Source organism: Rousettus aegyptiacus, unplaced genomic scaffold (genome assembly GCF_014176215.1).
Source record: "Rousettus aegyptiacus isolate mRouAeg1 unplaced genomic scaffold, mRouAeg1.p scaffold_m13_p_6, whole genome shotgun sequence".
Classification (NCBI taxonomy): Eukaryota; Metazoa; Chordata; class Mammalia; order Chiroptera; family Pteropodidae; genus Rousettus; species Rousettus aegyptiacus.
The window spans coordinates 34,911,411-34,935,408 of NW_023416309.1; the positions used below are offsets into that span (position 1 = coordinate 34,911,411).

Genomic DNA, 23,998 nt, shown 5'->3' on the forward strand with positions numbered 1-23,998 from the left:
TCGCCTCCCAGATGAGCGCTCTCGCAGACAGCTGCGGGCCGCCGGCCGCCGGGCATGTCCCTTGAGTGCGCACAGGCGGCGGGCACCGGGCTCCCGCGCAGCCTGGAGCAGGCCAACCGCACCCGCTTCCCCTTCTTCTCCGAAGTCAAGGGCGACCACCGGCTGGTTCTGAGCGCCGTGGAGACCATCGTGCTGGCGCTCATCTTTGTGGTGTCGCTGCTGGGCAACGTGGGCGCCTTGGTGCTGCTGGCGCGCCGGCGGCGTCGCGGCACCACGGCCTGCCTGGTGCTCAACCTATTCTGTGCGGACCTGCTCTTCACCAGCGCCATCCCGCTGGTGCTGGCCGTGCGCTGGACGGAGGCTTGGATGCTGGGCCCGGTCGCCTGCCACCTGCTCTTCTACGTAATGACCCTGAGCGGCAGCGTCACCATCCTCACGCTGGCGGCCGTCAGCCTGGAGCGCATGGTGTGCATCGTGCGCCTGCAGCGCGGTGTGCGAGGCCCGGGGCGGAGGGCGCGGGCCGCAATGCTCGCGCTCATCTGGGGCTACTCTGCGCTGGCCGCGCTGCCCCTCTGCGTCTTCTTCCACGTTGTGCCGCAGCGCCTTCCCGGCACCGACCAGGTGAGCTCCGGGCAGGCGTCCTGGGCGGGCCGGCAGGCGGGGAAGGAAACGGTAACCTGGGATGAGGATTAACAACAGCGGTAATAGGCCATTCGTTGCACTTAACTGCTGTGTCAGACACTGTGCCCAGCGCTGTGAAGTTTTATCTTATATTTCACTGCAACTCTGCAGTGTAGGTCCCACAAAAACCCTCCAAAAAGATGTAAGTGGAGTTCCCTAAATGTCTGTATAGTGCACTGACTCTTTATTGCAAAGTTAATGAAATAACGGCGGGGGGGGGGGGTGCTTAACAGCCAGCCAGCCAGAACTTCAGGGATCCGGAGTAGCTAATCATTGAATTCTGCTTTCTCGCTGCGTGCGACAGTCCTCTTATCACCTACTTTACAGGTGAGGAAGCAGGGCACACAGAGAAATAAGTCGCTCAGGATAGCTCACCCTTAGTGCGAGGAGCTGAGATCTTGCTTAGCAGATTCAGTGAGGCCTGAGCAAGGGTTCAGGTGCGTGCGGATGGGCCAGGGAGAAAGGGCATTGGAGACCCAGGGACCGCAGACTCAGTGCTGCCTCTAGGGGGGTTGTGACTTCTCCTCCGGGAGCCTCAATTTTTCCAATTGCAAGACGGAAGGATTAGACTAGACCACAGGATCTTACCCTAGGAGACTTGGATGACGAGTGGTTTCAGAATATCTTGGGCACCCGAAATGTTCCGCATGAGCTGGGCCCATGAACTTTATTCCGGGCAGCGCGCCCATAGTTGTCATTGGGATCGTGGGGGAGGGAGTTGGGGAGGGTGGTCCACGGTCTAAAAAAGGTTCTTCAGACAACTCATGACATTGGCTCGGGTCTACGCCAGTCTCGCGCTCCAGAATCGCGGGCGCTGGTCGGTTGACGTTGCTGGCCTGTTTGCGCGCCGAGATTCATGCCCCTGGGCGCAGGCCGGGTTGTAGGGCAGTGGCCGGCGGTTCCGGTTGTTATCGCGTGTGTTAGGGAAGGGGCAGGAAAAGGATACAGGTCTGTGCGCCCCTACGGGAAGGTATGAACCCTCGCTCTGGGCTCAGCTTCCCCTAGGGTCTGCGGAGGCTGGGTTCTTTGCCCCTCCTTTCCCCTAGAGGGGTCGCGCGACCACGAAAACTCAACCTGAGCACTAGGAGGGAGTGTGGGGGCACCCTGAGCAAGCTCCTTACAAACCACAAAGAGAGACCTGTGCGGTGGCCAGAAGTGGATGGGAGGGTAGGGAGTCATAGGGAAATGAGAAGTCACCCGGGGGAAGACTTCAAGCTCTGGAGGTGAACAGTCTGACCAGGGGGACGCCCCCCTGGGTGTGCTCTTCAACCTTTTTGCAGAGGTGAGCTTTTCTGGGGGTTTCCCTAGACCAGTCTGTCACACAGGGCTTTATTAGTGTTGTGTGTGTGGCGGGGGGAGGGGTTGAGGAGGGGGATCTGCACCCTGTGTAAGCGATATCTTTTTTTTTTCTTTTAACACAAATAAAACTTAAAAGCCTTTTAATTTATTTCTATGTGCAATACATTTTGGGATTTTTGCCTGTTTGTTTGTTTTGTTTTGTGACTATCCGGCTAGAACTGCCTCAAGCCTATGGCACTTGATCAAAAAATACGTAAGCCTATTGCATGTCACCTGGAGTGGGGACCAGGAAAGCTGGGATTAGCTGAACTGGTGGGTGACACCAACATGGGCAGACCAAAGACCCTAGCTTACTTGGCAGGCTTGTCCTTCTTCAGACCAGATTACGCCTGAGAATTAAGATGGGTCACATAGATGCCTCTCTAATAAGCAAAAGACCAGGCCTCATCTCAGACCAATTGGATCAGCTGGAAGCTGGGGGTCTGCCATCAGTCTTCTGATTTTTAAAGTTATTCTTCGCTGAATTACAGCATTTCTGTGGTTTCTACAGAATTTGAGGGATTTCTCCCCACTTTTTTTCTTACAGAAAAATTAACACTCAAGGAATTAAGGATCAAATAGAATATATCTTAAGGGTATCTTAGGTTTCCAGATGTGTACCCTTTTATAATTGTTTTAGGTACACTTCTACTTAACTGCAAATAACACTAAAAAATGAGCCTCGTGTCACCCGTAGGCCAAAAGCTCAGACCAAAACTGGTTGCTGGCATGCACACAGCTGAATGTTTGCGTGAGAAGTTTTTTACACAGATGACAGACCTTCCATGTCTCGCCACTCTGTATTTTACTCGTGGGTAGGACATCTGTGTGCGGTCAAAGCCTCCTACATTCCACTTCCAGAAGGACCAGAGTTGTACTGCAAGGTGCTTCCATGGAGATCTGTGTTGTGGTGGCCTTCCCTCTGTTCTCCTTGGGGTCAGGCACACAGGCCCCTCTTGTTTAAATGCAGAAACACTTCTTCGGTCTTCAGAGCCTTAGAAGAGGAATCTGGGCAAAGCCACAGGGAGAGAATGGACCTGCACGGCACCTCAAAAGATTGGGGGCCAGGTGAGTTGGCTACAGGAGCCCTGTTCCCTTGAAGAGTAGAGATAGGTAGAGGGAGCTTGTCATGAAACCTCTATAGTCCTTTCCAGTTCTCCATTCTTTGTCTTCCCCCACCACCCACACATACACCTGCCGTTAAATCAACAAACAGAAAAATACCCTGTTTCCACAAAGGCTGTGACCTGAGCATGCAGGAAACAGCTTGTCTTACAGGTGAGCAAACAGGCTCGGTGCTCTGGGAAATAAGTTGAAAGGAATGAGAAATGAAAAAAAAGTTGGGGGCGGGGAAATGCGGCCATTTAAAAAAAGGGGAAAAATCTGGTCTAGACTGAACTGAGTCACATTAAAATTAGCAAAATCTTGTTTTCTCAGCCCTCTACTTCTGGCTTCATGAAATATGAAAGTTTTGGATGGGCGACATTTTCCTACCCACACCACCAGCTGAGAGAGCTAACTAACCCCAAGATCAGGCTGGCTCCCTGCCCTCAAGGAGTGCTGGCCAGGGAAACAGTGCCTCTTGGAGCTTTCTGCTTCTCTGTGCACCAACTCACCCCAACAAAACCATCCAGAAATGTGGTTACATTTGTCCATTTGGCCAGTGGGTGCCCAGCAGTCCTGAGTTACCAGACTGTCTAAACCTTTCCTGAAAGGAGGATAAAATGATAGACATGCCAGAAAATGGTAGATAATTTGGTATTAAGAGTGAGGATTTTGGTGTCAAACATTCTGCGTTTGAATCCCACCTCTACCATTTAGGCACTGTGTGACAGAGGCAAGTGGTCCAGCCTCTCTATATGTCACTATCCTTGCCTGAAAGATGGGCATGATAACAGTATTAATCTTCTAGGACTGTCATAGGGACTAATGTTCAGTAAATGGACCAACATCTGGCACATACACAGTTAAATGCTCAAGAAATGCCAGTTATTATTGGCTTCCTTATCTTTGGTTATAAATATTTTAAACATTCTTCAAACAGTGTAATTCTTCCAATTGCTATAAAATAATAGACTGCCATTTTAAGAGGGTGAACACATCCTAGTAACTTAGATATCCCAGCCAGGGCAGCTCAGCCTGTTCCAGGGATTCCTGCCTGTGTGTGCTGTGGCCCTGGTGGGGCGGTGACCCTCACTGACAGGTGGGGAGGACTGTCACCCTGGCCAGAATGTGCTGTCCATTTATTCTACAAACATTTACTGAGCACCTTTCCTTTCCCTCCTGCTCACACCATGAGTCACACAACCAAGACACTATCTTTCTCTTCAAGGAAGTGCATTTATTGAGCACTCAGATGGCCCCAGACCCTGGCACAATTCAGTCCTCACAGTTACCCCACAAGTAGGTATTCATATGTTTATTCACTGAAGGAGGAAATACCTAAAGTCACAGAGCAGGCCAAGGATGGAACTAGAATTTGGCCCAGGTTGGTCTGTTTCTCCCGGTGTCATTTCCCATGAGTTCACACTTCCTTAGGAGTTCTTGGTCCCACTGCCCCACCCTGCTCTGATTAAAGGCCAGTAATTCCATCATGTGTCTACTAAGTGTGGACTGGTTGAGGAGACAGTTTGCTTGTCTTTGTCAATAAAAGAGGATACTTTTAAGATATAAGAAAGCAAGTTCATCTCTTGCAGTGATATTTTCTTTCTTTTCTGTTGGGAAGTTCTGATGAGAGATATTTAACTAGGATTCCCAGTTTCTTAAAGTGACCTTAAAGTCTTCCATTTTGTTTGAAGAAGTGGGGCAAGAAGAATGATTTACAAAGGGATCCCCAGGGTTACTCTAGGAAGAATCACTAGAGGAACTGGCTAGAAACAGCTAGAATCAGGTGATATTTGTATATAACCACTGTGGGGAGGGGTCAGCATTTGAATAGTGCCTGTAGATAGATGTTCCTATTCACAGGGGTGTCTTTTTAGAAAAGTATGAGTGACATCTCAGCTGCGTGTGAAAAAGAGAGGCAGCCAGCCAGACAATGATGTGGGGAACTGGAGGAACATTACAGGCAGAGGAACTAGACTACGGTTGGCAAGGGATGATTCTGGAAGGGTTGGTGGGGCCCAGCCATTCCTTTAGAGAGTTTGGACTTATGAGGTGAGAGATGGCCTGGTCTGGAATGGAGTGGGCCAGTGAGAATGAGATTTGTGAGTGGGTTTGATAGACATTAAAACAAAGCTTAAAAGTTCTGTCTGATGGGTGAGGAGGGAAGAAGAAGGGAGAAGGTTAGTACTCAGGTTTCTGTCTTGAGTAGGTGACTAGAGGAGATGGAACCTTTTGGGAGTGGGACATTGGAGACTTGACATACCTATGAGACAGCCTGCAGAGATGTCCTCAGGGCTATTGGGTGAGTTTGAGAAAACCGAGCTGAAAAGAGTAGATTGCAGCATCATCTATAAAATGGAGTCATGAGAATGGATGAGATTTCCAGGGAGAGGTGGAGGTTGGGAGGATGATACATCTCACGCTTAACCACACTTCCCCTGCTGTATGTGGCCTTCCCGCCTGCCTTCATCCTTGCTGGTCCTGACATTGAGCCCCAGCTTCTCCATTCCCCTGGATGAAACCTTATCCTTCCAGACACAGCTGACACAACCCTCTTGGATGCAGCTTTCCCAGATGACTCCACTCTCCAGTCACCCGGAGCTTTGTGGGCGCTTCCAGCTTGCTGCTCTATGTTGAGTTTCCTAGTGCCTGACTGCACTGTAGCCTCCTTGAGGGCAGGGACCAAGCCCATGTTCACTGTGGTCTCACAGTGACTCAGCCGCCTTGGCTTGGGTCAATGAGTGGTTGAACAAACACTAAAGGACACAAAAATTAAAGGACACTGTTACAGACTTGGTGAGCTCTACTTCTATGTCTAAGTAACAAAGCAGGCTTAATGCTTTGGGTTTTTAAATTTCCTTTTAAAATCAGGAAACATTTCAAATGCGCAGAAAAAGTACAGAGACTATGATAACACTCATGCCATCACCTTCCAGATTGGACTCACCGCCGAACTCCTGTAAGTCCCAGCCTGGGAGAGAATACCTAGAATCAGGACTACTTAAGTCAAATAGATTTTTCCACAGAAACAAAATTATAACACGAAGTTAGATCTCTGACTGTGAGTCTGGTGCTTTTTTTTTTTTTTAATGTTTTTTAAAAACATTGCATTTAACCAATAATACCATATAAAGCTTTCTAAAGAGCATATAAATCAGTCATTTAGTCCACACAGGCCAGCAATACTGTCTCTTAGCTCATGTATGAGGGTGCTGTGTAGAGTTCTTATCTTATTTCCTTACTGCACACTCTACCTGGGGTGGGTACCTCAAGTCAAAGGTGAAAGAGCATCTTCATTAGAGGCACGAAAGTTAGGAGGCTTTCTGGGACAGGTTCATTGTCTTTGTTGGAAACATAGCTGGTTAGTTTTGCTAAACTATCATAGTCACCCATCTTTCATGTTTGATCATCAATTCTCTTAAGAATTAACTTTTACTGTCATCTTTTTGCTCTTAAAATAGTCATATAGGCATATGCTAGAAAATTCAGATAAACTAAAAGAATAAAAATAACTTAAGAGCACCACCTAGAAACAGACACTGTTCATTTTCTGGAGTGTATCCTTATAGTCTTTTTTCTGTGTGTGGGTGTGCGTGTGTCTGTCTGTCTGTTTAGGTACCTGCATAGATGTATATGTTCATTCACACCTACACATTTTCTTCAATAACGCTAGGATAATATAGTCATATTATTTAAGGATATACTTTTTTACCCCTAATGTAGGGACAGCACTTTCTCATTGTACATTCTTCTACGAAATCTTGTTCAGCCAGGAGAGGTGTTGGCAGACATTGTGGAGAAGGCTTTTAGAAAAAGGTCAGACCTCTTGGGGGTTTTAAGAAATGGTTCTGGAGTCATCTGTTTTTCTGGCCTCCCTGTATAAGGGTAGGAATTAGAGACCAACTCACATTCAAGGCTGGAATTGGTTTCTTGTGATCATTGTTTCAGTATATCTGTTGGTATGTGTTGCCCACCAATGTGGTAGAAAGAGGGGCCTGTGGTGGGCAGAGGGCTGAGTACAAATGAAGGCTGTGTGGATTATCTAAAGAGCCATGGTCACCCCTCTGCCAGTGTTCAGATGATCCCTGAGAGATGCAAATGCCTTTCCAGTCGTCAAAAGAGCCTCTGAGGCTCAGGTGTGGACAGTAAGGATTAGGATGGAGGAACAAGGTTTTGGAATGCCTAGTGTATTTGTGAGCCATTCAAACAATATAGGAAAAGGAAGCAACACTCTTCTCCCCAACTCCTTTAAGGTACAAATATAATTAAGTCATTCTTCCCTGCTTGACTTGCCTTACGAGTTTTCTTGGTAGGTCTTTGGATGTCCCTATAAATACTTAGCTTTTTAGGGGAAATACTGCATGATTAAAAGGAGTACATCTTTAGTGTTACAGACCATTATTTCAGGATGATATTTCTAAGCCTTAGTTTCTTCCTCTGTATAATGAGAAAAAAAAATAATGCATTTCAATAAAGTTGTTGTGAACATTCAATGAGATAATGTATGTAAAATGCTGCCCGGCACAAAATAAATACTCAATAAATATTAGAATATTTTCTGTTAATGCTGAATAGGAAAGAGGTGACTATTTGACTGTATTTTGAGTGTGACCACTCAATTATGATACATGTTGGGAAATGATAAAAATTCTTTGCTTTCGCCTAGTATAGTGTTCAATAAATATTGGTTGAGTGAATGAATGAATAGTGCTATGGATGATAATGCTACTTCTGGACATTGGTTAAGATGCCTTGTCCACCAAAAATCAATAAATGTATAAAAAGAATGTGCTCTCAAAAATCTATCCTACATGTTTAGGGCAACTTGTTTTCTAAATAGTGTTGTCCCATAGTCAAGCAGACACAGGAAAATTGTGTTTGGGAAGACAGATAGGTAGGTCGGTAGGTAAGTAGGTAGGTAGGACTCTTTTCATTGACCTACTTATTTATTGGAAGAAATTGTTGCAGCAGCTCTTACTAACTATTCGGTAAGGTCACCACTATTTTGGGGGTACGTATTAGATTCAAACGTTCGAATTCAACACAATGTGGTGATAGCAAGTTCCCAACCTTCACACTCTCCCGCCACATTCCAGAGGTTTCATGTCTTGAATTGATGGGGCATTGTGGTTGCATCTTGCTCTGGGGCTGCACTGCGCTCCTCTGGGGAGGCACACGAGGACAGAACTCCCTAGTCTGGGTACCAGAATTGTCTCGGAGTAAGCCATGGCTGCCTCTGATGCAACCTGGCACCATGCGGGCATTTGAATACTTAACGCCTCAGCATAGATCCTGTCGTCTTCACCATGCACAGTGTGCCTGCACCAAAATCTTGTTCCTGTTTTGATATGCTTGTGTGTAGTGTGTCACTTCTAATCTATAATACCTTTTGGGGGTCATTTTTTTCACCTGTAAAATGAAGGACTTGGAAGAGAAGCCTCAGAGGCTCTTTGCAGCTCAGTTAAGGGAAGAGAAAAGAGAACCGAACCTGGAGTCATGCCTAGGAGCTGACCCTGGCTCTCACCAGTCTGTGACCCTGAGGGCCAGTCATTTCCCCAGGAGAATGGGAATAACAGTTGCGGTTACTCTGAGGTCAGAGGCAAACAACTTGTAAGTGGGGTTTTGTGGGAAAGGTTTCTGGGATTTCTTGTCATACCAGTTGTGTGGCAGTGTAACGCAGCAGGGTAACAGTGCCTGGTAAACACCCAACTGGGACCGAGCTAAAGGCCAAATGAGAAGCCAGCTTTTAAATGACCTTCTCTTCCTCTGGGTAACTAGGAAATTCCGATCTGCACACTGATTTGGCCCAGCATTGCCGGAGAAATCTCCTGGGATGTGTCATTTGTTACTTTGAATTTCTTCGTGCCAGGACTGCTCATTGTGACCAGCTACTCCAAAATTTTACAGGTACGTCTGCATCCAGACCGCAGCTCAGCTCCCCTCAGGCTCAGGGTATTTCAGGAGGAAGCTTAGCATTTCCTGGTCAGAATTTACCTTAGTGTTCACGTCAGTTCAGCCTTGGCTCACTGTTCAGATCCACTCCCTCTGCAAAAAAAAAAAAAAAAAAAAAAAAAAAAAAAAAAGAGTTATATCTTTGCAATTATTATGTTTTACTGATCACTAAATACAAGCTTATAACAAAAAATTAAAAACTTAGAAATATGTAACACAGAAACTAAGATCTCTACCCCCATTTTTAATGATTCAAAGTTTATTTTCTTCACGTTATTTTTTTAAAAATTTTACATATATACACACTTTTATGCTATATTTTACATATATGATGTATATATGATGAACCATATAAAATGATCAAATGTCAACTATTCGTTACGATTCAATACAATTTTTTTTCAGACTTGAGATAACACTATCTGCTCCTTAATTTTCTTTTTTCACTTAACACTACATCGTAACATCTTCGCATTTCGGTTCCTTTATCTCTGCCTCATTATTTTTAGTGGCTTCACGGCCTTCCGTCATACGGCTGTGACACATTTTATTTTATGGCGTCCATTGTTTCCCCACCGCAGGCAGTAATGTAGCGATAGAGAAGGTACACTTTTAAAAACTTTTTATTACCGTATGATATACATACGGAAAAGCACACCCAGCATGCTTGCAAACGGACCGCACTCCCAAAGCAGCTCCCAGAAATAGAAAGAGAAACAGAACCTTCCTGGAAGCTCCCTCCTGCTGCCTTCCAGGTGTTACCCACACCTCTAGGAAACGTGCCTTTTCAAAGAGAGCCTAAACAGGACGTGGTCTTTACCTTCGACGCGAACATGTACAGGGATGTAGAGAGAGACCTGCCAGCCTGTTTCCTACCTCTGGAGGCCGCCCATTTGCATATGTGGTGCTGGCCCTGGCGAGCAGCGTGTACATGAGTTCATGCTTGTTTGAGAAGGCTTAACGCAAAGCCTTTGAGTCCTCGCAGAGGTTTACGGTTGTTGAATCTTGGTTTTATAGCATATTATGGCTCATTTGTCAAACAAGGATATTGTAGTGGTGCCCTATTGGTCCTGCTGGCTGTCTGACCACTTTTATGGCCCTTTCTTTGTAGCTGAGGATCTGTAACCTTCTTAGATGCTCATAACCCAAAGCCAGGCCAATTTCCATCCGAATCTGCTAATCCCTAGGTCCTGTGAGAGATGCCTCCCTGCCCATGTTATTCCCTAGATTTTTGCCCACCAGTTGACTTATGATCCCCCCTCTCAAGCGACCCCCAGTCTGGGGCTTGTTCAAATGTATGAGGCCAGTTCAGGCCTGAAGCCTCACAATGGGCCTGGGATGTGTAAGCACTATGTAAGTATTACCTATTATTGTTATGTTAAAAAGAAAAAAAGTGGGGGTGGGGGAGAAAAGGAAGAGAAATGTAGAATTAATTTTTAAAATATTACTTAACAAATATTTATGTTATGTTTATGGTGTGTCAGGAATTCTTTTAATCATAATAAGAATGACAGGTGAGGAAACCAAGGCACAGAAAGGTTAAGCAACTTGCCCAAGGTTACATAGCACATACGCAGCAGTATCAAAATTTAAACCCAGTATCAGGCAGTCTGACTCCAGGGTCCTTTGGAGGCCGAGAGAGCTCTGGTCTCCTTTGAGTCATGCGTCATACTTAGCTGCCTGCTCCTGTGAAGAGAGGACTGAGGTATTCCATGGAAAGATTTCCCACCCACTCCTCCATCTTTTTTTAGGCCAGGGCCCACCTGGGAACACTCTAGGAGACCCAAGAGTCCTGATGAGCTGGGGGAAGTGTCCTCTTATCCAGTTTATTACTCTCTAGGCACTTTACATATAAACCCATGGCCAGTGTTCAGTTCTCCCTGTCGCAGACCCCAGGACAGCTTCTCAATAAAACCGAATATCTGTCATGACTCACAGTTGTGAATTGGTGTTTTAAGGAATAAGTCAAAGATATAATTTAGATCCCATCACTTCCTTCACACATAAAACAAAATCCAAAGCCCTCACCTTAAAGCCAGATGTGATCTGGCCCCTGCCTGCCCTTCTCACCTCATCTTGTCCCGTCTCTTATGTCTGTGTTGGCCGTGGGGCTGTTTCTCACACATGCCAACACACTGCTGCCTCAGAGCCTTTGTACTTGCCATTTCCTCTCCTGGATCTCTCTTTGCCAAATTTCTGCATGGGCCATTCCCCCACTTCATTTAGGTCTCTACTCAAAAGGCTGTTCCACAGAAAGACTCCCCATCATTCAGTAGTTCCTTATCGTGATTTATTTCTCTTCAAAGCATGTACAAACCCTGTCATATTCCATCTTTGTGTAATTGTTTGTATATCATCTGGCTTTCCTATTAGAATGTAAGCTTCGTGAGGGCAGACTTTGTTTACTGTTATAGCCCTGTGCCTAGAGTAAGGTCTGGCTTATCCATTATAGTGCTCAGTAAACAAACACTCATTGATGAGTAAGGCACAAGTCTTGGATCACATTAAAAGGCCAACAGTGCTTTCTCCTCTTGGGCGGTGGGACAACCACTGGACAAAGTGTCCTAAGACCTGGGTTCTAGTTCAAGCTTTATTACTGTGTGACCTTAGGCAAGTTACTTAATGAATGTGGGCAGTATGAGAGTGCAGTATGATAATGTTTTAAAAATACAGTGTTGATGCAAATATAAGAATTTTGAAAGTTACTTTCCATCCCACTAGCAAAACTGTTGCCCATTTTCCAGGAGGACTATGACATCTGTCCTCACTTTGCACCTGTAGGTTTGCTAGGTAGCTGGGAAGCAGATAAGTTGCTGCCAGGTGGATGGAGGGTCTGGGAAGGCCCTCAGGGTGCGCCTCTCTCTCCCTCTGAAGATATTCATACTCAGAGGCACCAAATCAGCTTTTTGTGCTGTTTGTTTGTTTGTTTGTTTGTTTGGTTTTTTAAAGAGCATAACTCTATAAAATCAATTGAATGTCAATGTTAACTAGCCATATCCACAGAGACACAATTAGCAAATCATTTGAAGCCATGGGACACAGAACTAAACCACTCACCCCATTCCCACCAGCCCCACCTCTCGCCTGTCACTACTGCGTCTAATTCGGGCTCCATCTCTGGGCCTGAGAAATGCCTCTTCCAAACCACCTGATTTTCTATTCTAAAACAGAGTCTCTAGGGCACTCTTTAGACCTCCATGGGGTGTTAGATGTTAGACAGGGCACCATGATCAAATGAGCTGGGGAAAAACTGGGTTAACCAAAGTTAATTGGGTTTCTTTGCTGCAGGACTTCTTAGAGACTTTATTATGCTGATGACTTTGGAAATCTCCAACCCAGGAACAGAGTAGACAGCACTGCTAAGTATGGATTTCCCCTCTGGACTGGTGCTCCATGGAATCTCCTTTGGGAAACCGCTCTACAGTCCCTGCCCTGGTTGCTGGCTCTGGCCTGGTCAGGGGATTGAGAACGGGCCTCGTCTGGGTTCTTCCCTATCAGAGCCACTTCATGTGCTTGGGGCAGTGTCCTTATTCGCTTTCCTGCCTTTTCTGCTTCCTCTTTCCTCATGATTCAGCCATGCTATATATCTTCAGTGGCTTTTTCCAATCAACAGTTTCCCAAGGAAATAATCTCCCAGCCACTCCCAAGTGCCTTCAGTCATGCTGTCGATGCGAACTGTTGGGGTTTGGTTTACATTGCCAACTGGTAACCAGCCTCTCTAATAGATACTGAAGCAAGTCACTGTAACTGAATAGAATGGATAGGAGACATGAGAAGCAACATCTTCAAGGACTCCTGAAAGAAGAGCCCAGAACTTACCTATTCTTCTTCTTCCCTTCCCCCAACCAGAGCTGTGCTCTCAGAACCCACTTCTAAACCTGCATAACCAGGGGTGCCTTCTTTGCCCACAATCCCACTGCTATAATGTTGGCCTCACTCATTTGTATGAAATATTAGAGATCCCAGCAGTTTCACTGTTGGGAATTTATTCTACTGATATACCCACCTAAGTGCATGAAGATGTGCATGAGGATGTGTATCCCACCAATCATCGCCTCTTAACTAGGGCATAAATATGAAATGGTGCTGATTTTTCAACAAATGTCACTAGCAGTGCTCTGACCAGCTCCTCTTTCTTACTAGGGAAGAGAACATTTAATGATACTTAAGACTGATTTTCGAACATTCCAGTCTCTTTTTGGTTATGCCTGCTTATAATCAACCATCAGTTGCATGGTCAATTTAAAGTTTCCCCTCCCCAGGAGGCAGGATGGGAATGGGGTGCAGAGGACCAGGTGTCAGTGCTGCTGATCTCCCTCATGGACAAGGAACTTGTATGGTTGCTAACTAATGTGAGTTGATTGTCCCCCTCTGTTGGTTATTGCCTCTAGTTTCTATGTAGCTGGTAGTGGTGCTAACAAACCCTGCTAATCAGAGCATCATTCACAAATAGTCATGCCCCTGCTCGCGCCACACCCCGCCCCCCCCCCTCAGGCATTGGTTGGGGCCCTTTCTGGATCCAGCTATGTTTTCAGAATGAGTCCTAGCAGCAGCTCTCCTAGGAAATGAGCAGCCTCCAATCTCATCACTTTCCATGGTTCCCAAATCAGGGCCCTATGGCAGGATTATAGGATCTATTTTCAATTGCCCTGAGGCAAAGAAAGGAATCTAGTGTGGGCATGCAGGCATGGCCATACCCATAATGCCTTCTCTCACTGCTTCTTCCTTCCCCCAACAACCTGGCACCTACCCCCTACGCCTGTCACACACACACTCACACACACACACACACACACACACACAGGCTAAATAAATAAAATACCCATCAGTAGGAGACTGGATAAATTGTGGCACAGCCACACTGTGGAGTCTCTGCAACCACTAACAAGAATGAGATGCCTTCTCTCTGGGCTGACATGGAATGAGAACCAAGATATCCTGCTAAGTAAAAAGGAAGCTAGGTTCAGGGTGGGGTGCATGGTGTGGTCTCATCTGTGTACAAGGCAAAAGTGCAGCCACCTGTGATCCCACAGCCGGGTATGTGTGTGTGGAGGTGCCGCATGTCCAGATGGGCATACAGGAAACCATTCCTTTGGTTACCTCCAAGAAGCAGAAATGGAGGATCCAGAGACTAGATACCTTCTGTCTTTTCTTTTGATCTCCTTCAGTATTATATCATTTGAGTTTGTACCTTGAGCAGATATTGCTTTTATACAACTAATTACTTAACTCTTTCAAAAAGAAAGAAATAACAGGGAAACTGTGTATCTGTGTTTGGACTACCATAACAAAATACCACACACTGGGGGGCTTAGAAACAACAGAAATTTATTTCTCACAGTTCTGGAGGCTGGAAGTCTAAGATCATGGTGCCAGCATGGTGGGGTTTGGGTGAGAGCCCTCTTCTGGGTTGTAGGCTGCCAACTTCTCACTGTGTCTTCCCATGGGGGAAGTGCCAAGGAAGCTCTCTCGCCTCTTTCTTAAGGACACTTCTAAAAGTTCTGGGAATCATGGCAGAGTGAGAGACATCCTCAGATCTTTCCCCTTGAAACAACAAGAAGCTGAACATCTAAAACTGAACAAAAAACACCCAAACTACACACCAGCATGTCTGAGTGTGGGATCTGCACATAAGAGCTACCATAGGTCAGAACCCTGGGTGTTGGGTAGTGGACTGGGAGAAATAAAGAAGCTGCCTTTCACAGCCGCTGTAGCTCCTTGCAGGTGGAGGGGGAAGGGTGAAGGTGCGGCAACTACCCTGATCAGCCCTGCCTAGAAGTGCCAGAACTTCTGGCAGCCAGCAGCAGGCCCAGCCATCAGGGCAGAAAGCAGAGAAGTGGGACGGGACAGTAGAGAAGCGACAGTTGATTTTCACCAGCTCCAGTTCCAAAACCAAGGCTGAGCTGTAACCTCCAACCCCTAACCCAAAGGACCCCTCCTCCCATACCCTCTGAGACTGATCACTGCAGAGCCCCAGGGAAATCTGAGCAAAAGCTACCGAAACTGTTGCTAACACTGACAGAGATTGAAACTGAGAGTAGCAAGTGTGATTAAAAATCTACAAGAAAATTAAAAAAGACATATAGACTTTATATAAAGCAGGGATCCCAGAGGTTTAGACGCCACCTACTGGAAACCAAAAGAAAAGCACCTTCTTTATAGCAGGCTAAAGAGACCTTTATATAATAATAAATCTTCTTTCTGGAAAAACAACAGAATATACTTCCATTAATGCCCAAGTATAGAAATAGTCCATTAAACACCATGAACAACCAAGGTGACAAGGCATCTCAGAAAGAAAGGGAAAAATCTCTAGAAAATAAGCTTACAGACATAGCAATATGTGACTTAAATGACAGAGAATTCAGGATGGTACTTCTGAAAAAACTCAATGAGATCCAAAACAATGCAAATCAACAATTTCAGGAATTGAAAAAACAACTAGATGAGCAGAGCAAGGAGATTGAAATCCTCAAAAGGAAGCAAGTAGAAGAACTTCTGGAGATGAAGAACATACTGTAAGAGTTGAAAAATGAAATAGCAAGCTTGGGAAATAGAGTCGACCAAACGGAGGAAAGGATCAGTGATATCAAAGACAGAAATATAGAAATAAATCAGAAGGAAGAAGAGAGAAACTGAAGAATGAAAAATAATGAAAGAGAAATACAAGAAGTAGCTGATACCATCAGGAGAGGAAACATAAGAATAATGGGCATTATTGAAGGTGAGGGAAAAAAACAAGGACTAGAAAGCATTGTCAGACATACAGTGGACAAGAATTTCCCAAATCTAAGGAATGCGCTAGAGCTTAGAATTCAAGAAGTCAACAGAACACCCAATTATATCAACCCAAAAAGGCCTTCTCCAAGACACATTGTATTAAAGTTATCAAAAATCAACGACAAAGATGGAATTCTCGGGGCAGCCAGGGAAAAGAAGACAGTAACTCATAAAAGAAAATCCATTAGATTATCATCAGACTTCTCAGTGCGAACCTTACAAGCCAGAAAGGAATGGAATCAAAGATTTAAACTGTTAAGTGAAAGGAACTACCAGCCTAGAATAATATATCCAGCTAAGCTCTCCTTTTAATATGAAGGAGAAATTAAGACCTTTCCAGACATACAAAAATTGAGGGAATTCTCCACTGTGAGGCCTGCACTACAGGAAATATTGAAAGGTGTCAACTCATGTGAAACAAAATAACAAAACAAAACAAAAAACACATAATTAAGAGTAAGTGACTATCAGGCAAATAGAAGCAGAGGAGTGCAACCCTTACTAAGAAAAGGACATTAAAAGCTTAAATAATAATAAGAGAATTGCTATAGCAAGATAGTAATGAACATTCAGCATACGTAGGGACAAACTGAGATAACAATGACTGAAAAGGGGAGGATTCGAAGATCCAAATTCGCAAAGTAGAATGGAGATAAGGCACGTGCAGAAGAAAATGGACAACTGTATATATATAGCTATCTTTTTCATGTTTGTAATAGTAACCACATACCGAAGATTCAGAACTGAAATATCTAACGCAAAACAAGAACTAGAGGCAAAACCCACAAAAGCCAAACAAAATAAAGAAAACAGAAACACAAAGACAAGTAAGCAATGGAAACACCGAGCTACCAGAAAGCAAAAGATAAAATGGATATAAGAAGACTTCATATTTCAATAACCACCCTAAATGTAAATGGACTGAACTCACCAATAAAAAGGCACAGAGTTGCAGAATGGATCAAAAAACAAAACCCAACCATATGCTGCTTCCAGGAGACACATCTCAGCTCCACAGACAAATATGGACTCAAAGTGAAAGGGAGGAAAATGATATTTCAAGCAAATGCCAGTCAGAGAGAAGTGGGAGTAGCAGTACTAATATCAGATGAAATAGACTTCAAAATAAAAAAAAGATAGTGAAATATACTGAGGGACACTTCATAATGATAAAGGGAATCATGCACCAAGAAGACATAACACTTAATATCTATGCTCCCAATTAGGGAGCCCCAAAATATGTAAAGCAATTTCTAACAGAACTAAAAAGAGAAACAGACCAAACCATTATCGTAGTAGGGGACCTAAATACACCACTGTCGGATATGGACAAATCATTCAAACAGAAAATCAATAAGGAAATAACATCCTTAAATGACACATTAGATCAACTGGACATAATTGACATTTACAGAGCCTTTCATCCCCAAACCGCTGATTATACATTCTTCTCTAGTGCACATGGAACATTCTCAAGAATCAACCACATACTAGGATACAGAGACAGCCTCAACAAATATAAGAGGGTTGAAATCATATCAACCACATTCTCTGATCATAATGCTTTGAAATTAGAGCTCAACTGCAAAAAGAAATCAGGAAGAACCACAAATGCATGGAGATTAAACAACATGCAACTGAAGAATAACTGGGTCAGAGAAGAAATAAAAAGAGATCAAGAGATACATAGAAACTAATGATTATGATTGTACAATATATCAAAACTTTTGGGACACAGCAAAAACAGTCATAAAAAGAAAGTTCATATCATTACAGGTCTATCTCCAAAAACAAGAATGAGCCCAAACAACCTAACGCTTCATCTAAAAAAACTAGAAAAGGAATAACAAATGAAGCCTAAAGTCAGCAGAAGGAAATAAGCAATCCAGATTAGAACAGAAATAAATGAATTGAAAACAAAACAAAAAATAAATAAATAAATAAATAAATACAGCAAGGAGCTGGTTCTTTGAGAAGGTTAATAAAATTGACAATCCTCTGGCTAGACTCACTAAATAAAAAAGAGAACAGACATAAATAAACAAAATCAGGGATGAAAGAGGGGAAATTGCAACTGATTTCACAGAAATACAAAGGGTCATACAAGAATACCATGAAAAAGTATATGATAACAAATTTAATAACCTAGAAGAAATAAATCAGTATTTAGAAAAATACAACCTTCCTAGGCTGAATCGAGAATGGGAAAATCTAAATAGAGCAATCAGCAGTATGGAAATTGAAGCGATCATCAAAAACCTACCAAAAAGTAAAAGTCCAGGACCAGATGGCTTCACCAGTGAATTCTACCAAACATCCAAAGAAGATTTAAAACCTATTCTCCTCAAACTCTTCCAAAAAATCGAAGAGGAGGCGGTACTTCCCAACTCATTTTATGAGGCTAGTATTACTCTGATACCAAAACCTGGTAAAGATAACACACAAAAAGAAAACTACGGACCAATATCTCTCATGAAAACAGATGCAAAAATCCTAAATAAAATATTAGCAAATTGAATACAGCAACAGATTAAAAAGATTATATATCACAATCAAGTGGGCTTCATCCCAGGAGCACAGGGATGGTTCAAATACACAAATCAATTAATGTGATGCACCATCTAAACAAATTAAAAAATAAGAATCATATATGATCATATCGATAGATGCAGAAAAAGCCTTAGACTAGATTCAGCATCCATTTATGATCAAAACACTTAACAAAATTGGTATAGAAGGAAAGTACCTTAACATATAATAAAAGCCATATATGACAAACCCTCAGCCAACATTATATTTAATGGTGAAAAACTAAAAACCTTCTCTATAAGATCAGGAAAAAGGCAAGGCTGTCCACTGTTGCCAATCTTATTCAATATAACATTGGAGGTCCTAGCAAGTGCAATCAGGCAAAAGAAAGATATAAAAGGCATCCAAATAGGAAACAAAGAAGTCAGACTGTCACTATTTGTGGATGACATGATTCTCTATATAGAACACCCTAAAGACTCCACAAGAACACTACTAGAAACAATAAGCAAATACAGTAAAGTCTCTTGATACAAAATCAACGTTCGAAAATCCATAGCGTTCCTATACTCTAATAATGAAATGTCAGAAAAAGAAGTGAAAAAATAATTCCTTTTGCAATTGTAACAAAAAGAATAAAATACCTAGGAATAAATCTAATGAAACGTGTGACTGACCTCTATAATGAAAACTATAAGACCCTATTAAAAGAAATCGAAGATACAAAGAAATGGAAAGATATTCCATATTCTTGGATTGGAAGAATCAACATAGTTAAAATGACTGTATTACCTAAACATTATATAGATTTAATACAATCTCCATCAAAATCTCATCGGCATATTTTAAAGAAATAGAACAAAAAATCATCAGATTTGTATAGAGGCACAAAAGACCCCAAATTGCCAAAGCCATCCTGTGAACAAAGAATGAGGCTGGAGGCATCACTCTGCTTGACTTCAAATTATACTACAAAGCGATAGTAACCAAAATGGCATGGTATTGGCAGCAAAACAGACACACAGACCAGTAGAACAGAATCGAGAGTCCAGAAGTAAACCCATATTTATATGGGCAAATAATTTTCAACAAAAAGCCAAAAAACATACAGTGGAGAAAGGAAAGCCTCTTCAATAAATGGTGCTGGAAAGCCACCTGCAAAAAATGTGTGGTTGTCTATCACCACACACCAAAATTAACTCAAAATGGATTAAGGACATGAATATAAGACCAGAATCAATAAAATGCATAGAAGAAAACATAGGAACTAGACTCAAGGACCTTGGACTAAAAGAGGATTTTATGAATTTTACCTCAAGGCAAGGGAAGTAAAAGCAAAAATAAATGAATGGGACTGCATCAAACTAAAAAGCTTCTGCTCAGCAAAAGAAATTATCAACAAGGTAAAGAGACAGCCATCCAAATGGAAAAATATATGTTCAAGCAATGCCTCCAATAAGGGCCTAATATCCAAAATATGCAAAGAATTCATACAACTCAATACACCAAAAAAACACAAACGATCCAATCAAAAAACAGGCAGAGGACCTGAACAGAGACTTCTCCCTAGAGGACATACAAATGGCCAACAAATATATGAAAAGATACTCAACATCACTAGCTATTAGGGAAATGCAAATTAAAACCACAGTGAGATACCATCTCATACTTGTTAGAATAGCTATAATCAACAGGCCAAGTAACAACAAATGTTGGAGAGGATGCAGAGAAAAAGGAACCCTCATACACTTCTGGTGGGACCACAAATTGGTACAGTCACTATGGAAAACAGTATGGAGGTTCCTCAAAAAACTAAGAATTGATCTACCATATGTTCCAACAATCCCGCTACTGGGTATTTACCCCAAAGACTTGAAAACCCACATCCAAAAAGATATTTGCACATTATGTTCATAGCAGCACTATTCACAGTGGCCAGAGCATGGAAGCAACCAAAGTGTCCTACAATAGATGATTGTCTAAAGAAGCTGTGGTACATATATACAATGGAATATTACTCAGCCATAAGAAGAAATGAAATACTGCCATTTGCGACAACCTAGATGGACCTCGAGATAATCATGCTAAGCAAAATAAGCCAGACTGAAAAAGTTGAAAATCACATGATCACTTATTTGTGGGATATAAATCTAAAAGCAACAAATGAATAGGGCAAACAGAGATGCAGGGACATGGACAATGGACTAGTGGTTACCAGAGGGTAGGGGGTGGGAGAGGAGGGAAGAGGTAGACAGGGTAAAGGGGGTCAAATATAGGGGGATTGAGGGAGGGTGAAGTGAGTAAAGGGGATCAAATATATGGTAGCTGAAGGAAACTAGACTTTGGGCGGTAAACACACAATAGGATATATAGATGTCAAATTATAATGTACACCTGAAAATTATATAATTGTATTAACCAATGTTACCCCAATACACTTAAAAAAATGAAAATAATAAAAAAAGGACACTTCCATTCAGGAGGGTTTTATCCCCCATAACATAATCACCTCCCAAAGGCCCCACCTCCTAAATAGCCTCACCTTGGGGATTAGGTTTCAACATAGGAATGGGGGAGAGGGGAGGTCACATTCGGATCACCGGGATGTGCTTCTGTTCACATACCCCTCTTCTAGACCATCCCATTCAGGTTTTTCACTTCCCCTCATTGACTCTATTTACATACAAGATGGCTAATTTTCATATTTCTCAAAGGGCAAGCCAGGTGCTCCGTTTCTCCTGAGCACACTAGTGCACCAAGCCTCAGAGAAGGGAGCACTCTCTGCACAAATACAGTCCCAGATCCCACAGATCCCAGGCCTGGGGCCCTTGGGTCCTCCTAAATTAACCCTCCCCCACCCTATTCCACTCCCGTCCCCCGTCCCCCTCCCCCCATTGTGGCTCCGCAGGAAACTGTGGCTCTGGCTCTGTTTTGTGTTCTTGCAGATCACAAAGGCATCAAGGAAAAGGCTGACGGTGAACCTGGCTTACTCGGAGAGCCACCAGATCCGCGTTTCACAGCAGGACTTCCGGCTGTTCCGCACCCTCTTCCTGCTCATGATCTCCTTCTTCATCATGTGGAGCCCCATCATCATCACCATCCTCCTCATCTTGATCCAGAACTTCAAGCGAGACCTGGTCATCTCGCCGTCACTGTTCTTCTGGGTTGTGGCCTTCACGTTCGCCAACTCGGCCCTAAACCCCATTCTCTACAACATGTCATTGTTTAGGAACGAATGGAGGAAGATGTTTCGTCGCTGCTTCTTCCCGGAGAAGGGAGCCATGTTTACAGACACGTCTCTCAGAAGAAATGACCTGTCTATTATTTCCAGCTAATTGATTTTTCTCTATAGGCAGAGTTTGTCACTCTCTGGCAAGCCATGCATGGTATGTTTTCAAAGGGTGTTAATTTCCAGGACCTTCGCACCAGTGTACCATAAGAAAATGTAATCTATGCAAATACACATTGACAGCACTAGTAAATTAAGCAGTGATCATGCAGTATAAGAATTTTATCTTTTATAAAAGGCTTTGTTAGGGGTTCCTTTAAATATGAACTTTTTCAGTGTGTTTGTAATATGATTGAATTTAATAAATTTTTATTTGTAACTGTTCGGCAATCACATCTTCTACATACAAAACCACACCTTGCTGGTTTCCGAAGTGTCTTGGAACCCATCAAGGACCCTGAATGGTCATAGTCATTCTAGGTCCCTACCTTGGACTTGCAAGGCCTCAGGATCATTCATTAATGTCAAGAACACTTGAGGAATTTTCAAGGAATCAGTAAAGGTAACTTTTTTTTTTCACTTATAAGAAACTCCATGGACCCCTTTAGGAGATGCAGTATTATGAAATCTGAGTGACAATAGGATGACTCCAAAACGTGGGGGGTTGTGACATACTTTGGGAAAGTGGAGCAAACATAACTTATTGATGGACAGGATGTAGAATGTGGAGAAAAGAGGATTTAAGGGTAACTTCTAAATTTGCAGCTTGACACTGGTTGGATGGGAGGCAGGCAACAAAAATGTGGGAAGGCTAGTGGGGGAGAGCAAGAGTTTCATTTAGGGCTTGTAAGTTTGAAATTCTAGGGAGATTCAAATGGAAAGTAGGCAGTTAGATACGGGGATGTGGAGTGTGGGCCTGAAGATACAGTGTTGGGCATCATCAGATTGTGTATACTGGCCTATCCCTGGGAAAGGAGAGAGCGAGAGAAGAAACCAGAGCCAACAGAACCCAAGGACATGCCAACACATGGAAGTCGGGTCAATGGCTGGAATGCACAGTAGCTCAGGGCCTGGCTGGCACATAGTAGGAGCTCAACAAGTCTTCGTTGCTGAGTAAACCAGAGCCAGTAGTTGCCATTGTTTATGGTGTTTCATGAGTAATTTCTTCTGAAGTAAGATTTATGGTGTTCACAAGGTCGAGAACAAAAGGACAGGGATATTTTGTTCACCTTTAGTTAATAGATTGGGTGAATTAAAGCTGTATTTTGAACTGTGGTGGCTATCTTATGGGACTCTGGGGTTCTCAAACTGAAGCTGAGGAGTCTCGCTCTGACTGTCATTCTGTGTGGTGACAGGCAGGGCTTTCCCATATATGGTCACCTGTCTCTTAGCTCTTTGGTGGGAAAACAAGCACATTGGGGGCGGGGGGGGGGGCGGGAAGGAGCCTCCCATGGGCCAGCCCCAGGCAGAGATGCCCACACACATGGGAGAGAGGTGCTCTTCCCCACCTCCCAACACATTTCATAGCTGTCAGCTAGGCATTGCCAGTGTTTGCACAGCTCCAAAATACTCTAATTGAGTCCTAACTGCATCCCATCAGGCAGATACTATTTCCCTATATTTCACAAGGGAACAGTGAGACTCAGAGAAGCCATGTAACCAGCCCCAGGTCATACAGCCAATATATATTTGAGCTAGATTTTGACTAAAACCAAGACAGGCACCAAAGCCTGATTCCTTTTCAAGATGAGAAACTGAGGCAAATGGCTTTGCATGCAGTTATATACTAGTGTTCACAAGTGCTGCTGGTGGAGTGGGACATTGGTCTTTGCTCCAGTCCGGGCTACTCCCCAGTCTCCTTCCTGCATGCTCCAGGTAGGGAGGGTACCAAGATCTTCCTCCAGACCTGGCTTCCAAGGGTCCCACGTCCCAGTTCCCCCAGGGAAGCCTGAGGCCTCTTCTTCCTTGACCTTTGGCTACATCTGAAGTAAGAAGTGGATTAAGAGCTAGAAACAACGAAGGGCCGGAGGTTGTTTACTAGAGCTCACCCAGACTCATGCCTCTCAGCCTCTCAAACGCAGCTGAGTGAGCCACCTGTCCTGTCCACCTCGTGGGCCCAGGGCTGACTGAAGCCTTGGGCTCACTGGCCTAGCCTACACTCCCCTCCTCATTTGGCCTTGGTGCCTCGTCCAGCAGTTAAGGCCTTTCTAGGTTAATGGAAAACACTTTTTCAGGAAGTTTGGAGAAGGAATAGCCATTAATAATGGAGATTCAGCACTAGAACAGGCCAAGGGTCATAAAGCCCGGGGAGGGAAGACCCTACCCTACTATCTGCAGGACTTCTCACTTTGACACACATGTGGACACAAATAAAAACCCAAATCA

At 43.7% G+C, this 23,998-nt stretch overlaps 1 protein-coding gene across 1 annotated transcript; it reads left to right on the plus strand.

The window, feature by feature from the left end:
* Positions 1-46: 46 nt before the first annotated feature.
* Positions 47-21,992, plus strand: FFAR4 (free fatty acid receptor 4). Its single transcript, XM_016164287.2, has 3 exons — positions 47-621; positions 8,902-9,030; positions 21,330-21,992. Exons 1-3 carry the CDS (start codon positions 55-57, stop codon positions 21,717-21,719), a joined length of 1,086 nt encoding a protein of 361 aa, XP_016019773.1. The 5' UTR covers positions 47-54; the 3' UTR covers positions 21,720-21,992.
* The last annotated feature ends 2,006 nt before the right edge of the window (positions 21,993-23,998 follow it).

What these genes read in the sequence shown, in the direction of transcription:
- FFAR4 (XM_016164287.2), top strand. Translation starts at nt 55, where the DNA reads ATGTCCCTTGAGTGCGCACAGGCGGCGGGCACCGGGCTCCCGCGCAGC. An exon ending in GCCTTCCCGGCACCGACCAG is followed by an intron (nt 622 to 8,901) that starts GTGAGCTCCGGG and finishes CTGGGTAACTAG; the next exon opens with GAAATTCCGATCTGCACACT. An exon ending in GCTACTCCAAAATTTTACAG is followed by an intron (nt 9,031 to 21,329) that starts GTACGTCTGCAT and finishes GTGTTCTTGCAG; the next exon opens with ATCACAAAGGCATCAAGGAA.